Source organism: Aquarana catesbeiana, linkage group LG01, assembly GCF_042186555.1.
Source record: "Aquarana catesbeiana isolate 2022-GZ linkage group LG01, ASM4218655v1, whole genome shotgun sequence".
Lineage (NCBI taxonomy): Eukaryota > Metazoa > Chordata > Amphibia > Anura > Ranidae > Aquarana > Aquarana catesbeiana.
In genome coordinates, this window is record NC_133324.1 from 248,027,786 (window position 1) to 248,046,296 (window position 18,511).

The following is an 18,511-nucleotide window of genomic DNA, read 5'->3' on the forward strand; positions in this document are numbered from 1 at the left end:
AGTAATTATTAGCAGGGTTTCCTGAGACAGAAAGTTATTTCAAAAGTCCCTGTTTAAAGAAAAATTCCTGAGAATAGCTGCTCTAGAACATAAAGAAAAATCTAAGAAAAATAAAATACAATTTAACAATGATAACTGTAACCAGTATATATTAAATATGTAGAGTATGGACGCATAATTCAGAAAGCTGTCCTCCATTTCTCATTATAATAGATCCTAATGTGTAAGTCCAGGGAGAAGACAGTGAATCACATGTCTGAGTATGTTTTCACTGCCAGGATGTGTTGCGAAAGATCAGACAGGGGACAGGAGGTATCTCCCCCTGCACAGCTCGCCTTCACTGGTGACAGTGTGCTTTTACTACAGCTCAGTTTGACATTTGCAGATCAGCTGTGTGTTCTCCCTCCACCTCTGTCCCTCCCTCTGCTGCTTTGAATGAGAAAAAAAAAAGAATAGGCAGCCCTGTGTGCTGGATGGGCTGGATTCCCTCCAGATCTCTGTGAATCGGCTCCAGGGAGCTCAGCTTCTACTAGAATCCTTAGCAGCAGAGCCCATCAACGTCCCCTGAAAGGATCTACCACTGTGGAGGCACCCCTAGAAGTCACCCTAGACTACCCCTCTGTGCAGAGACTACAGGCTGGAGTACAAGAGCACAACTCCCTCTTACTTCTACTTCACATCCATACTTAACATCATTACAGTCACCCCTGTGCAGAGGACAGCTGGGGAGGTAAGTTATCAATGGAGTGCACTGGCTACATCACATTCTATAACTTATATAACTGCAACCTCTGAGATCACATTTAACTTATTTTATTATATATATAATAAAATAAGTTAAATGTGATCTCAGATTATATATATATATATATATATATATATATATATATATATATATATATATATATATATATATATATATATATTACAGCTACATATACAGTATGGCTACATATGCAGCCAGAAGGGGAAGGAGGGTATATTCTAATAATCTACTGATTGAAAAGAAAAAGAAACAAAAGCAGACTTTTTATATACCCTAGTATATCATATAAACAACATTTGATTTTAATAAATAATAAATACACATGATTAAAACCTATTAAATACCTACACTTGGGGTGCAACGTGCTCTCAATATATTTTGATGTAGCCTAGTTGAAGTAATTGGTACAATAATTATTATTCGAGGATGGTTACGAATATGATATTAAACCATGTTGCCTTCCAACACTAGTGCTGTGGTTTTAATATGTTTTAATCATTTGTATATTAATACACTCAGATGTTTTTACATCATATTCCGTCTGGCTAACTTTTAACGTCTGATTGGTGCTTTTGTTTTTTAGATTGAATATGTATTTATTGAAAATCAGTACAATAGTGTAGGCACTGTTTTTTTATTTTTTTCAATATATTTTTTTAAGTATATATATCAATAACAGCAGCCTGGCAGACGACTTCATACTTGAGTTATTATACCATTTATTTTGCATATGCTGCATACCGGATCTCATCCACTCTGTAAGTGTTCATACTCACTAGCTCCTACTTTCTTATAATGGTATTGGAGGCATTGATAATAGTGACCCCCAGCTATGTACTATGGTGTTCTATCCTCTAGGATGCAGCATTTTCTTTACAGACCTCAGGTCCAGTAACAGGTAAAGGACATCAGGCTATGATAGTGAATAGAGGCAGTATGATGTTTATACAATGGACACAGTGTACTGTTGGTAATCATCAGAAGCGCAGGCACACTTAGAATATTTGGTGAAACAAATTTTTTTGTTGGCAGTTTAGGGGTTAAGAAATGGATACAGTGATATTCTGTTTCATATGGTTTGAATTGATGTAAAGGCAGTTTGTGTTAAAGAGTAGAATGGGGGCATTGATCCCAGGCTGGAATTCCCATTTGGTCTACCTATGTTTACAGTAAAGTGCCTCCCTAACATTTCACAAGCTCAGGTTACCAGGCATAGAGATATTATACAAAGTTAACCTCATCCTAGCCTGGTAGGTGGAGTTGCAGCTTTGCGGGCTGCTTCTAACTGCTGTTATAGTAATGCACCTACAACAAGTGGAAGGAACTTGGTCTGTTCTGGTGCCAGATTTCCAGCCTTCAACAGCAATACCATAATCATTAATGCAAAGTCTATAGTTCTTTAGTCTATAGTTATAGTTGCAGTAGTGTGCAGTTAGTTCATGGCAGCAAATCAGAAATCGCTTTTAGGTGCTTAGAGTGGTCTTGCTGATGATTCCTGATTGGTAGATTACTGTCCACCACTGCATTCTGCACCTTGTTATAAAATAAACCCAACAGAAACCTGATTTAGTAATATGACAGTAAGAATGGTAAACCTGTATTTAACTGACAAGAGATATCCCAGAGTTTGCGTTTGTTCCTATTATTATTAATAGTATGATCTTTTATTTATAAAACAGTGACAATATTCCACAGCATTGTATGTCTGCATGTATGAAAGCAGACATGTATTACATGCCCACTTTTATTATTTTTTTTTTTACATATTCTGAATATGTTATGCTATAAGTGGGTTTACAAAATGGGACACATTATTGATAAACATATTTTAATATTTTAAAACAAAGCTTATTAAAAGTAAGCATTAAAATTACAGGAGTACTAATTCAACTTTGTTATATTCAAAGGAAAACTCTGCTTTTGCTAAAACATTAATTTAGCATATAAAACTGCTACATGAGCTATTTTGCAAATGAAACTTGAAGGTAAGGCATCATAGTAACTTACCAGTTAAATCTTTCACCCCCTGAGCTCTGCTCCATCCTATATACAGTTTGTAATAAAATGCTTCCTAAATAGTGTTTGTTTGTTTTTTTTTAGTTTTTCTGTGCGGTCACGTGACCACAAAGTTGCAATGCTTCTCTGTACAGTAAAGGAGCCATCAACAGTATCAAGGTCATCCCACCAGAATCCACAGCCCCCAGGGTTGCCAAGTTTTGTCAGCCCAGAGAAGAGTTCCCGCTCACCAGCCACAGAGAAATTGGGGAACGAGCTGGAGTGCTGGAGCTTTGCGGTCATGTGACTGCATAGAAAAAAATATATATATATACCGGAAGAGATTTAATATAGATTTTTTACAGGACAGATAAGAGCTAAGGGGGAGAAACATTTAACTGGTGAGATTCTCCTACTTTAAAGTTTCTAAAGGTAACATTTTGTTTTTACAAAAATAACAAACATCTTATACTTACCTGCTCTGTGCAGTGGTTTTGTACAGAGCAGCCCAGATCCTCCTCTTCTCTGTTCCCACGCTGGCACACCTGGCTCCTCCTCTACATCCAGTGCCCCCATAGGAAGCCGCTTCCTATGGGGGCACTTGTGCGGGCTCGCTCCCGAGCCCCACTGCCTGCATCCATAGATACAGACACTGTCCCTATCCCTCGCTCCCTCGTCAGAGTTTGATTGACAGCAGTGGAAGCTGCTGCTACTGATCTGTCCTATGAGGAGGGCCAGAGCAGAGAGAGCCCCTGGTCTCATGTATCCTTAATTATAAGAGACTACTTTGGGGGGGGGGGGTCATTCAGTATTTTCTTTTTACCCTAAAATGCATGAAGGTCAAAAAACTTCAACCTTGAGAACCACTTTAATGTTCTTAAAAGTTACATTTTCCATTTTAGTTTGCAGCTGCTCTAATCTTTTAAAGTGTCAAAATGTTCAATGTAATATGATGTAACCTGTACAGGATGGTGTACAGAAAGCCCCCAGAAATGTAATTTACTGCTTCTGTGACTGATTCACTGATTTTATCTGTACTAAGGCTTCTTTCACGTCTCCAGAATGCGTTTTTATTTTGTCTTTTTTATCCCAAGAGAGATCTCACATTAAAATACAGCGCTACATTAAAGAGGAGGTCCAGCCTCCCCCACGGAAAATTAAAAGTTAGCAGCTACAAATACTGCAGCTGCTAACTTTTAATATATGGACTCTTGCCTGTCCAGGGCGCCCACGATATCAGCACCCCAGCCGATCTCAGACTCGGCTGTTGGGTACAGCCACTGTCATTCCTGATAAGGGAACCCTGCAGTGAAGCCTTTTGGCTTCACAGCTGGTTCCCTACTGCACATGTGCAAATGCCCCCGGAAGTGGAGAACTGTATCTGTCAAAAACTGGTACCCGTTCCCGCCCTGAAAGGTGCCAAATGTGGCACCAGGGGGGGGTAGGAGACAGATAAGCGGAAAGTTCCACTTTTGAGCAGAACTCCACTTTAAAGTCAATGGGACTGTGCCGCAACCACGTGCCATAGACTTTAAATGGTGAGTTTGGCAAGTGGTACCACTTGCCAAACTCAACATGCCAAGTTAAAATTGCAGCACTGTGAACCATTGAACCGTGGCCTTGGCAGTGTGAACACACCCAAGTGTGTCACATTGTAAGTGGGCGGTCAGGGGGTAGTAAAAATGTGGACCCGGTTCTACCCTTCCCCCTCTTTCTCCGGTCACCCATGTAAACTTCACCTTGGATACATTTTTGGTGTGATACTTCCAAACACTTGTCTACTGACACTGCAGCTTTCCTTATTAGAACACTGAGATTTGCTTAGGTGGTTGTAACAAAGGCTGAACCTCCCATTCGGAAAACAGTAAAGGGTAGGAACCTGCAAAAGTTTGTTAAAATCTCTGCAGTGTGCATTGATCACCCAGAAAACTGACATTTTCTTTACACGATTAGGTATGGAAAGTGAGCAGTGCCTAGACCTAAAATAATAAATTAACTTTCACCAAGTCCGGATTTAGAGCAAATACCACAAGATTCCTTCTGAAACTTTTTAGCCAGAAAAACCCTTCGATTTTCTGATTTAATTTTTACTTGTTACTGAGACTTTTATTTTCCTAGCACATATTTTACTTGTACTTTGCAATATATACTAGGGGCCAGGGCCAGATCTAAATGTGTAAAGTGTAGGTATTCCCAGTTAACTTTTCAATAGAAGCTTTAAAGTCTTACTCAAGTCAAAAAGGGGCCTTTGAGGATTTTGATTGGATTCAGGCTTTAGAATGATCCTGTTACATAACTAAAATTGTCCCTAAAAGTGACACCTAAAAGAAAGAAAGTGAAAACGTACCTCTCCTGCCACTGGGCGCTGATCCAATCCAGGTAAATCACTATCTTTAGTTTTCTTAAAAAAACACACTTCCAGGAGTGCCAATCTTCTGGTCTCCTGGAGCACTTAGTGGCCCCACCCACTGACCTCCACGTCATTACTGTATTCTATAGTAAAGTTGAGGTCAGTGGGAGGAACCATTGAGCACCTCAAGGGGCCTGGAGATCAACATTTCAGTTTCTTGAGAATATTTCAACTTGAGATTTCTTTGAAATAGAAATTGGAATGGGACAGCATTTGGTGACTAGGGCGGCAGAAGAGCTAGGGCAGCTTCACACTGAGCTGCTGTGCTTTGGGCCACAGCACAGTGTAGCCGCAGTTTTGATGTGCATTAACTGTGCTTTGCCATCAACTTCTATTATGTCCTGCGGATTTGATGCACTTTGTGAAAGTGCATCAAAAGTCCTGGTACTAGAAGTTCCAGATACTCTATAACCATGTCAGTATAGCAGTTTATTGTACAGCTATTTTGGTGTCAATCTCTAGTTGCAGGAGTTATGTATTTGATTTTTATTTGTTTTTTATGATCCTGGGCAAAATCTTGTTAAAATGCATTGATAACAGAACAGAGCAGTACAGTGTTACATTTGTTTATTTGTGCCATTGTATCCCACCCCAGGCTCTATCGGTTCCTGCAACTTGCTTTACTGCACATTCCAAAAGCTAGAACAAAGACTTGTAGCATGTAGCTTTGCTTATTTTCCTATGGATAAAGAAAATCTCTTTCAATATGCTGCTTCCTCCCAAGTGACTTCCACATAATTGTGACAGCCAGGGTTATACGACTTTATTGTAATGAAGAACCCAGAAAAATGAATTTGACCTCTCTCTTGGATACTATTCTTGGATACTATTACAGGGTAACAGATTATTTTCATGCTGAGAAAAGAATCACTAGGTTGCTCAAAACACTTACCAGGCGTATTCGATAACCAAGGAGCAAAGTGTAGTAACGCATAGCAACCAATCACAAATCCCTTAACTAACTGCAAATGGAGGGTAGTTCCTTGGACTGGAAATGGAGAGTTTCTTAAACTATTTATTTACTGTTAAGTAGAGCTAAAGTATTCACATTGGTATTAATAGCTTGCCACCACTCTTGCAAAGTGCAGATTCCCATGCAGAAGACCACTGTACAACATTTAGTGTTCATTAAAAAAAAAAAAAAATACTTTTATACAGCTTGTACTAAGATGGCAAATGACACCTAAAGTTTGATCTTCATTTTTTCCAGTTGCAGAGATGCATGGCTGGTTGTGCACTGTTTTTATGTGGGGAGATGTATGGCTGGATGTGCACTATTTTCCAGTTGGGGAGATGTATGGCTGGATGTCCACTGTTTTCAGTTGGGGAGATGTATGGCTGGATGTCCACTGTTTTCAGTTGGGGAGATGTATGGCTGGATGTCCACTGTTTTACAGTTAAGGAGACATATGGCTGGATGTGCACTGTTTTCTAGTTGGGGAGACGTATGGCTGGATGTGCACTGTTTTCATGGGGGGAGGTGTATGGCTGGATGTGCACTGTTTTCAGTTGGGGAGATGTATGGCTGGATGTCCACTGTTTTACAGTTGGGTGTATGGCTGGATTTCCACTGTTTTACAGTTGGGGGATGTATGGCTGGGTGTGCACTGTTTTACAGTTGGGGAGATGTATGGCCGGATGCGCACTGTTTTCAGTTGGGGAGATGTATGGCTGGATGTCCACTGTTTTCAGTTGGGGAGATGTATGGCTGGATGTGCACTGTTTTCCAGTTGGGGAGATGTATGGCTGAATGTGGCCAGTTTTCCAGTTGGGGAGATGTATGGCTGGATGTGCACTGTTTTCCTGTTGGAGAGATGTATGGCTGGATGTGCACTGTTTTCAGTTGGGGAGATGTATGGCTGGATGTGCACTGTTTTCCAGTTGGGGAGATGTATGGCTGGATGTGCACTGTTTTCAGTTGGGGAGATGTATGGCTGGATGTGCACTGTTTTCCAGTTGGGGAATGTATGGCTGGATGTGCACTGTTTTCAGTTGGGGGATGTATGATGTATGGCTGGATGTGCACTGTTTTCAGTTGGGGGATGTATGGCTGGATGTGCACTGTTTTCCTGTTGGGGAGATGTATGGCTGGATGTGCACAGTTTTCCAGTTGGGGAGATGTATGGCTGGATGTGCACTGTTTTCAGTTGGGGAGATGTATGGCTGGATGTGCACTGTTTTAAGTTGGGGAGATGTATGGCTGGATGTGCACTGTTTTTCTGTTGGGGAGATGTATGGCTGAATGTTCACTGTTTTCAGTTGGGGAGATGTATGGTTGGATGTGCACTGTTTTCCAGTTGGGGGATGTATGGCTGAATGTGCACTGTTTTCCTGTTGGGGAGATGTATGGCTGGATGTGCACTGTTTTCCTGTTGGGGAGATGTATGGCTGGATGTGCACTGTTTTCCTGTTGGGGAGATGTATGGCTGGATGTGCACTGTTTTCCAGTTGGGGAGATGTATGGCTGGATGTGCACTGTCTTCCAGTTGGGGAGATGTATGGCTGAATGTTCACTGTTTTCAGTTGGGGAGATGTATGGTTGGATGTGCACTGTTTTCCAGTTGGGGGATGTATGGCTGGATGTGCACTGTTTTCCTGTTGGGGAGATGTATGGCTGGATGTGCACTGTTTTCCTGTTGGGGAGATGTATGGCTGGATGTGCACTGTTTTCCAGTTGGGGAGATGTATGGCTGGATGTGCACTGTTTTCCAGTTGGGGAGATGTATGGCTGAATGTTCACTGCTTTCAGTTGGGGAGATGTATGGTTGGATGTGCACTGTTTTCCAGTTGGGGGATGTATGGCTGGATGTGCACTGTTTTCCAGTAGGGGGATGTATGGCTGGATGTGCACTTTTTTTTCCAGTTGGGGAGATGTATGGCTGGATGTGCACTGTTTTCCAGTTGGGGAGATGTATGAGTGGATGTCTGTCAAGTTGCTAAGATGTGTGGCTGGATTTCTGCAGAACCCAAAGGTTTGCAGCACCTGTAAGAAAACTCTTGACTTTAAGGAAGCTTTTAGGAAACTTCTGTTTCTAATGGAGCAGTTCTCTACACAATATTCAGGCAGAGGATGGTTACTCAAGTGTACAAAGCATCACAGCTCCCCTCTGGTGATTTATGTATAACCATGCCTACTGAGTAAAATCATATGTTATTGTTATGCAGAGCATCACAGGATCCTGAGATTTGTAGAAATGAATATAAACAATAGCATTGCTAATATTGTAGCTACCTTATTAATGTTAATGTATTCCTAAACCTAGGGCTTCATCCGAGGGTGTTCTGCATGTGCACAGTAGGAGGTTCCCAGATTTGTGTGTGATCTGCAAGTCGGACGTGTGGAAGAAATAAACAGCCAACAGATCAGGTTTTTCTGGGAGTTGACCAAGGCTCTGCCAGACATGGTAGGACATCTGAATCTTCAAGGCATGGAAGACAGCTTAAAGGACAAGAATCGGGAAGGGTTATTGGACAGTCCTGATTCTGGACTCCCACCGAGCCCCAGCCCTCCTTTTTACTCTATTTCCCCAGGCATCTCTGAGAGCAGAGCTGAGGGCAGCACCACCCCAACACACTACCCTGGATATGCCTACAGGAAGGAAGTCAAGGAGGCCAAAGTGGTAAGTACTTTATTCCTGCCTTTATATATTGCCTATTTACTTGGTCATACCTGCATTCCTCTATTTCTTACGCAAAATTAGAATCTGTCTTGTGTTAACATGTTCTTGACATTTTAGATGTTATTCCATTGTGTATTCATTGCATTAGAGCATGTTAATAGGGACAGGGTGGGGTCTCATACACAGTATAATGCTCTAATAATCATAGGTTGTTGCAGAAGTATTCCCAGGGTAGAGTGTTACAAGAAATACTCTCAGAAGAAAATTAATTATCTATTCAACATTTTTGGTAATATCTTGTAAGCATGTTCAAAATCAGATGTGGAGACATCGGTATCCCACCGAGACTGTGGTGTCCTCAGATCTCCACCAACAGACGTTGTGCATAATACATTTTAACATAAAATGCAGGCAATGTGCATTTGACTGTAATTTGGGGGTCTGTCAAAATGGAGTTAAAACAATGTTTTGCAGATTTGTCCAGAGGACAAAGTACAACTAGCCTTTATCTCTTTGTATATTGATAAAATTGCTGATTACAATAAGCTCATCAATTCACATGGTGTTATCATTTCTGTTGCCACCTGTGATCCTTAGATCTGAATCTGTAATGCAGTGCTTTTGGCTTTCCCTTGTGGTTCTCTGTTATTTTTTGGCATAAACGTACCTGCTATCAATGTACAGAAATACTAAACAGAATGTTTGTGATTTATATTTAGATATTGTTTCCTCTTGTGGCTGGTTTGGTGACCAGCACCCAGCAACACAAATGACTGCGGTTAGTCTGTGGGTCAGTAGCTGTCCATGGATCAGTTGCTGGCAATCAGTGCAGTATGCATTACATTACATAACTCTAATATATGTGTTCAGTAAGGCAGTGTAAACAACACGGATGTAGAAACCCTTAGCAACCAATCAAGAATCATGTGTGAGTTGACTGGAGAGAGTAATCTAAAGTCCGATTGGTTGTTATGCAGCTCAAAGTTGTTCTTCACTTTGCTTTTTTTTTTAAAAACCAAACTTTTTCCATCATTTAATTTTCTATATGTTTCATCTGTTTGACAAAATGATCTTCAGATGACTAATCAGAATTCAGATACTGCTACTACTGGCATGCAAAACAGCAGACATTGGTATTATAGTTAACGGCATCTTATTGTATTTTATTGTTTGACAGCACCACTTTTACATCTCTGCAGCCACCCCCCCCCCCCCCCATTTCAGTCTTTTCTTTAATAAATTCTATTATCTCTCTCTTTATACCAGAATAATTGTATCATGTAATAAGTCGTTATTCACCCAAAGAATTATTATTGGACATCTTTGCTTTGATAAAAACATAAGTTACTACTGAGTTTTCCAAAAGTTTCTATTTTTTTATATAACTTGTTTTAAGGGCTTAGGTAAACCATAATGCAATAAGCATGGTTTATAATATATCTGGTACCGGCATTATGCAGTTTAGTCTAGGCACAAAAATGAAAAATTCTTATTGGTTGCTTTGGATTCCTGCACATTGTTGCACATTTCCCTATACCATTTACTTAAAGCCTAATTATCTGTAAGCTAATTTACATTAATGCATTAATAGTATGGGCGATCTATTTGATATAAATAATCTTGTCAATATAAGTGTTATTAAATCCATTACACATCATTTGTAGTCTGAAAGAAACACTTGTATGATGCAAGAAATGCTACATTACTTTCTTTTCAGGGCAATTCAAGATCTGCTATGGGACACCCCTATCTGCATGCTCCCGATGGGGACTACAAGCATGCAAAAAGTGCAAAAAGTTGCACTGTGTGCTGACACAGGCAGAGAGGCAGTTTCTGCACAAGATGGCTTTACCCACCAACTTGCGATTGACAGCTGGTGGCCTAAACTGCGCCCAAAGGATCATGGGACATCTAGACCTGATATCAGCGGGTTAGGTGATCATTCTATGCACACTTCCCAAATGGAAGTTTTGGAAAGTGCTGCAAATGTGAGAAGGCTGTGTGCACAACCCTAAAAGGTTACAAATATCTTTAGAGCTGGTTCACCTCTGTGTGGTGCATTGCTTTTTGAGCATGTTTTACATGTGTTTTAGTCACATTGATATCTGTAAAACACACATTTACAATAAAGCGCATCAAAGATGCAGCAAGTGGGATTTTTTTTAACGTACAGCAGCTAAATGCACAGGTATGAACAAGGCCATTTTAATTAAAAAAAGGATTTAACGAGTTTATCGAAAAGAAAGTTAACGTTTACTAAGGAGGGTTTAATACTATGATGCATATTTTGTAGTTATATATGTACATGGGGTAATTGTGCTGTAGGTAATTGCAGCAAGTAATAGCACCGAGCCAATGATAACTCCCTCGGCAAATCTACACATTTCTATACCTAATACAATAATAAAATTGTGCTAGAGCAAGCCTGTAAAAATGTGAAAGAGTTAAATTATTGTAAACACTGCAAATATGAGCTTACTGAAAATATATATTATTATATACTGTAACTGTATAATATGAGAAACGTAATAATGTAAGCACTGTGCTTACAGGAGTTGATTTACTAAGGGCAAATAGACTGTGCACTTTGCAAAGTACAGTTGCATTCTGCAAGTGCAGTTGCTCCAGAGCTTAGTAAATGAGGTAACGCTTCACTTTTGAAAGATTACCTAATTACGTGCAAGGAAAATTTAAAAAACAACATTTTTGCTTGCCAATGATTGGATGATAGAAGTCAGCAGAGCTTCTGCTCATTTACTAAGCTCTGGAGCAACTGCTCTTGCAGAGTGCAACTGTCCATTTGCCTTTAGTAAATCAACCTCATAATGTCCTGTTTTTATGTTCAGTGTATGCTGAAAAAAGTCCTCTGTTTGTCCACTGGGGATTGTCCTGTCCATGCAATGTGCTACTATGCTCATCAAGAGCCTTGCACAGTGAACATGGGAACTCATTTTTGAAAGAAGCTATATAAATACTACATTTGCCATGCTTACTTTAAATAGCATAAGGCTATAAAACTATATTGCAGAAACTTCCTGAAAATGCATCATAATTTCACTGTCCTCATTACTATCATACAGTTTTTTTGGATTTTTTTTAATGAAAACAAAGTGAATATTGCTCTGAGGCTATGTGTGTTTTAGCCCCCAAGTTGAAAAAGGGGGGGGGGGGACAGATGGTATATGAGAAAAGCACTAAAAAACAGTTCAGCTAAAAATAGGCTTGATTGTTCCGCCATTGTAACTCTTGCAAATGCTTGGAGAATAAGCACCTGTCTGTGCTAGGTATCTCTCAATGCTTGAAGTGGAAACCTAGAGGGAGAAAAGGAGAGAAAGAGATTGAATGTTGGCAGCCTTGTAAGTAACAAGTATAAAAAAAGTATACATATTCTGTAGTAGTGGCATCTCTTCACAGAAAAAAGACTGGCATGTATAGCATAGCTCTCAACTGTCCCTGATTTCGAGGGACTGTCCCTAATTTGGAGCAATGTCCCTCTGTCCCTCATTCGTCCCTCATTTTGGTCTGATCTATATAGATGTATATAAACTGCACTTTTTATTTATCAAAAAGTGTTTTCTAGCGCTAAACCTTTCATCTGATTTCTAAATTGCTGCATTTGTAAATTCCAACAGCTAATATAAAGGAATGATAGTGGTAAAAAAAGCACTTGTGGGTTTAACCAATTTAGTTTTTTTGTACAATTCTCCTTTAAGGGGGCGTGGCAAGGGGTGTGTCCTATGCCTGCATACTTTTCCCTCATTCCCATCTCAAAAAGTTGGGAGGTATGGTATAGTAAGTTTAGTAAGTTCTAGACAGGCTAGGATTTAAAGCAGTATTAACAAAAAAAAGTAATATATTGCAGCTTCAGTGTTCTACTTTTAAAATGTTTTTATTTGTTTCACCTAGTGATCTGGCCAATACTACAATTCCTATCTAAAGCCCCATACACATGGGCCGAATGTCAGGAGACAACGGCAGGTTCGAATACTAAAAAACGGCCAACATTTGGCCCATGTGTATGTCTGTCAAACATGCATGCTGGAAATCCAGCAGCCAACCAACTCTCGATCACGCTCTCAGCCAATGGCAGAAAGCGCTGAATGGGGTGTTCTGGCGGGGGGACCGCCCCCTGTCAGAACACAACAGCTCAGCGGGGGAGATCGCTGATCTAACCTCGCCTGGGAGGAGCTGTCATTTTTTTTTCCTGCAACCCGCTGGATTACACGAAAAAACTGTAGTGTGTAACCGGCTTTAGAGTGTCTCCAGTCTGAATGTAACAGCAACGGAGACTCCTTTGGACAATGGTCTTGTCAGCCTGGGGAGAGGGTAGTGTTAGATGCACAAGCAGATGTAGATAGATTTCACTAGCAAATTAAAGCCAAATCTCAGCTAACACTTTTTAAGCAGTTACAGCAATAGTTTTTTTTTCCTTTTGGGATAGGGTTTTACATTAAAGAATAAAAGCTGACCATTGTAAGGACCCCTGCCAGTGTTAAATGGTTTATCTCAACCCTCTAAATTAGTTTTAAAAGATGGTAAAGGAGGGTGAAAAGTTCTTACTGACTGGATCACCAGATCACCTGAAAAAGAAAACAAATGCAGCCATCACATCTAAGGATTGCTAAAATGTTACGTTTTTGTTTTTAAGTTTAATACCAATTGTCGATTTATTGCTGGAAGCTCAATAAAGTTGGTTGCAGCCAGTTTAAAAGAGAAGTATAGCAGATTCTATGGTTATACTTCTCTTCTGGGTCCCAGAAGTGCACTTACTTTTGCAGTCATGTGACCCAGAATCAGCCAACAGGGGGCTTAAGCCAGCCATACATGGATGGAAAATCAGCCAGTTCAGCAGGGACCAGCCGAATTTCGATGCTGTATGGGCAGCCTGATTGTACTCAAGTTGATCCATCGATCAACTTGGGTACAATTGAAGGAAAGAAAATCAAATAATTTATGGCTTGCCTAATGGCCACTGTCAGTTGATCTCACAGAGCCGCTGTAGGCTCTGGAAGGATCCCAGCCATATTGTCAGTTTCCACCCAGCTGCCTAATTGACTGGCTCTGGCTCTCAGCGGGACAGCCAAAGCCAGCTGCACCCACCTCCTCTCCAAAGACTCCAGGAGAGGGGCAGAGTGGAGAGTGGTGACTGACATTCAGTGCTCTCTGCTCCGAGCAGTCATGTGATCGCTCTGTTCTCAGTCTTAAGGCTGACGTAGGACAGCTGCAGCATCACGCCGATGCTGCAGCATAGAGGAGAGTATGTATGTTTTTGGGGTTTTTTTTTTTTATAACCCCAAACTTCTATAAACTGTGCTGTATGACCACTCGACTCACATTTCTATTATTTATGCGATTGTTACCTTTAATTTATTAAGCAATGCATGGCTAATTGACTTCTGAAAAAACAAAATATCACAATGACTTACAGTCAAGTGTTTGTTCAGTTGGTTTTGATTGCAAAATATGTTAACTAGGTGGAAATTGCTCAAGTGTTATTGCTGTGTTGGTTACCTTTTTCCTCTGCATTGTACTGAGGTAATCTTATTGTGGGCTAGAAAAATTTTGGCAAACATATGACAAGTGTGAGCAACTTCTACCAAAATGTACCAAAACTTAAAGTGTAACTAATACCATGTGTTTTGGTGTGTGATTTTGCACACATGTTAGCAAGGTGCATTGATGAGCCTTTAAGAATGAATTTAGGGCCATTAAGAATAAATGGTTTTGTGCATTGCGTGAACACCAACAATTTTGCATACATTCCTGCATCACATACATGTGAACCCAGCCTAAAGCTTGATTTTGGAGAGTGGAGAGCGATTAAAACACCTGTCAGGCTTTTATTGCTGTCTGTATCCTTGTTAGGGAGATTCACCCTGTCTATTTGTCCTGTTTTCCGTTATCACCAATAGTGAAAGTGAAAAAAAATCCCAAATTTTGGGTTGTCACCAACACAGAAATAGAGGGAAAATCTTCCAATGGGAACACTAGCTCTGGTGACTGCCAGGGATTCTTTTAGTTTGGAGGGATTCCTTCTCACTTCCTGTTTTGGCAATGAACCAGGAAGTGAATGGAAATCTACCCAATGAGAAAAAAAACAAAAAACTGAGAGAAAAAACTTCTACTTTGGGCCAAGAAATGTGACAGTGATGTAAAAAAACTGAAACAAATAAAAATGGATGCGATGCAGTAATATTGAAGCTGTGACAAGGATTAAAGAGGCCTGACCTGTCATGTTAATTCTGCTGCCACCTCTTCTTGACATTATACTTAAAAGAGAAGTAAAGGTTGTTTTTTTTTCCCCGAATCCAGGTGGATGCAGCAGGGGTACGATGCTGCATCTGTCCCCTGACGCTTCTGCACTGAAAACCGAGCGGTCGAACATCGACGATCACTTGGTTTTCAGAGCTCTGTGAGCAGAGACCTGCAGACTCAGTCACAGCTCTCTGCTCTGCTCCCTCCCCGCTCATTGGAGCGCTGGGCTGTGGAGGGGGTGGACTGATTTCTGTCACTGGAGTGCAAAACAAACTGCTCTCCTGTGATCCTTAGGAGAGGTACAGCCAAACGAGCTTTGACTGGACTTCTCCTTTAATACCATGTTGTCACATTTCTTAAACTTCCATGAAGTTCTTAGGGTTTCTTCAGATTGGCGGTAATGCCTTCCCCTCTCTAAAAAAACGATCTGCGGTGAAGCGCTTTTCAAGGAGCGGTATAACAGCGGCTGGCAGGCATTGAGGGGATGCTACTGCTGCCTCCTGACACCTGTTTCTTTTTTTTAAATTTATTTTTATTTGCTAAATGGCAATTTTTACATTGCAGGATTGTGCTGCAACTGTGAGATAAGGATTTGGCGTGCAGATTGGGTGCGGCCCCATTGATCTCAACTAGACTGTTTGCGTACAGCTCAGATAGCGTGTAACAAATTTGTGGCAGCTTTGAATTGTAAGTCTTGTTAACTTGCTGCACATTTTCACTGGCAAGTTGTATACACACTCCGGTGGGCAGCCAGGAATAGTAACCTTTTTTTAAGGCAGCCAGTGCGAAAGAGCCCTAAATCAGGAACCACAAAAATGTTCATGCAATGAGGTCTGTGTAGTTAGTGATTGAGAGCTTAAGAAAGCTGAGAAAACATGGTGCCAAGGTCACTAATTAGGAGAAGGAGTGAGTAACATCATTAACAGTATTGAAGGATTGAAGGATAATTTGAAAAGTTTACAAAATATACAAGTGAGGCCCTTACCATATGGCCTGCATCATTCTCTGGCAGGCATTAGAAACACATAGAAACTGTAACTAAGTCTGCTTTCACACTGAAAGCACCAGGCGTTGGTGCTAAAGTGCCGCTCTTTTTAGCGGCACTGTTTAAGACGCGCTTTTTGGCCGCTAGCGGGGCGCTTTTAACCCCAAAAAAGGGTTAAAAACTCCCGCTTTGCAGCGATTTAAAAACGCTTTCCAGGTGATTTGAAAGCGATGCCCATTTATTCCAATGGCCAGGGCACTTTGGGAGCGATAAATACAGCGCTCCCAACCTGCCCCAAAGATGCTGCTTGCAGGACTTTTCAAAACATCCCACACCCGCACCACCCCAGTGTCAAAAGTCACACTGGAATGAATGGGAGGCGGTTTTGAGGCGCTTAGCAGAGGCTAAAGCACCTGAAAACTGCCAGTGTGAAAGGGGTCTAATAGTAAGTGTTGCTCACAACAACCAATGCGGTTATTATTATTATTATTCACGATTTATATAGCGCCAACAGTTTACGCAGCAGTTTACAATGTATAGGGGGGACAACACAATTACAGTACAGTTCAATACAAAAGGTACAGGAGGGCCCTGCTCGTAGAGCTTACATTCTAAAGGGAGGGGGTGCAGAGAATGATTTCATGGGGGTGGCTCCGGGACAGTTGTTAGGTGAGTGTGGGATAGGTTTCCCTGAATAAATGAGTTTTCAGGGATCTCCTAAAGGTGGACAGGGTAGGGGCTGATCGGACATACTGGGACAGGGAGTTCCAGAGGATGGGAGAGGCTCCGGAGAGGTCCTGAAGGTGCACATGGGAGGTGGTAGCAAGGGAGCTAGAGAGCAGGAGGTCCTGGGAGGAGCGGAGGGGACGATTTGGGCGATATCTGCAGATAAGGTTGGTGATGTAGATGGGGGCGATTTTGTGAATGACCTTGTAGGTTATGGTTAGCATTTTGAATTCTACGCAGTGGGGTAGGGGAAGCCAGTGAAGGGATTGGCAGAGAGGGGCAGCAGTCATGGATCGGTTAGTGAGGTGTATTAGTCTAGCAGCAGAATTCATAATAGACTGAAGGGGGGATAGCCTGCTTAAGGGTAGGCCATTAGGCCATGTTCACTTATATTGAAAGCATGTTGGAGAAGTAATAATCTTGGCTGATGTGGGGTTGATTTACTAAAGGAAAATAGACTGTGCACTCTGCAGAGTGTAGTTGCACTCTGCAAGAGCAGTTAGTCCAGAGCTTAGTAAATGAGAAAAGGCTCTGCTGATTTCCATCATCCAATCATGTGCAAGCAAAAATGCAGTGTTTTTTTTTTTATTTTCCTTGCACGTGATTGGGTACTTTTTGCAAATTTAAACTTTACCTTGTTTACCATGCTCTGGAGCAACTGCGCTTGCAGGGTGCAACTACACTTTGCAAAGTGCAAAGTCTATCTTCCTTTAGTAAATCAACCTCATAGTGTCAATTCTATTCATCTACACTATTTGTTGCATGTGCTTGATTTCTGCATATAAATCCAAAAAAATAACAATCAAATTCCAGGAATAATACAAGGCTAACCTGAGCTTAAAGTCAAAGATGAAATAGGGTTTTCTTGTTTTTACAGCTGTTGTGGACAGAGCAGGCTACATACGCCAAGCATGGCTCTTGTGTACCATATGCTGTCAAACTGTATTTCAATGACATTGTCAACATCTGTACATATTCAGTACTGGCTGCACTTGGCTTTGAAGTCCAGGTCTTTCCTTTCTGAGAGTTAAACTGAAATTGCCAACTCATGCCTTTTGACTTCTTTTTGAAACCTACAAATCTGAAACAGGTAACAGTGCCCATAGCGGACATCATGCAGTGTTTAATGCAGACATGGTTAATGGTAATTGTTTACAGATGTCCCCAATACACTAGATGAAAAAGAACTGCTTGTCTAATATGGGGCACATAGAAACTGTTTATGTTCCCAGTTTATCTGTGTAATATAATTCTACTTCTGTATCTGACAGCGGGGTCAGGTTGATGCAAGTCTTTTGAAAAACAAAAGTTGAACCTGGTGTACTTTAATCCCATTCAAGCCAATCAGATTTAAAGTGGCTGTAAACCCTTATATATCAATGAAGTGACTGACACAGGTGATACATAGAGATGAAACAAGTCCTCCTACATAGAATGTACCTGTTTATCTGCAGTCTTCTCTTCTCTACATCTGTTCAAAGTCAAGAATTAATAATGCTTGCCTGAGTTGTCACAAAAAAGGGGGCAGAGATCTGAAGTTACACTCTGCAGAGCTCAGTGAGGAGAGCTCTGAGAGCTGATTGGAGGAAAGAGACCCCTCCCCCCTTCATACAGCACACAAGAACAGTGCTGAGGCTGTCAATCAGCTGGAAATCCATCCCCTGTCACCTTGTTTCTCTTGGGGTCTCTTGAGGAAAACTTTTCAGAAGTAATTCATGCGGATAGCAGAGGAACAAAGCAGCAGACAGAAATGA

General features: G+C 41.0%; 1 protein-coding gene across 1 annotated transcript in view; it reads left to right on the forward strand.

Moving 5' to 3' along the window:
• Positions 1-349: 349 nt before the first annotated feature.
• RFLNA (refilin A) overlaps positions 350-18,511 on the forward strand; it is a 65,817-nt gene continuing 47,655 nt past the window's right edge. Inside the window, exons 1-2 of the mRNA XM_073627679.1 lie at positions 350-730; positions 8,435-8,791. Coding sequence (XP_073483780.1) covers positions 8,573-8,791 — 219 coding nt within the window. The 5' untranslated portion in view covers positions 350-730; positions 8,435-8,572. The remainder of the gene's footprint in view (positions 731-8,434; positions 8,792-18,511) is intronic.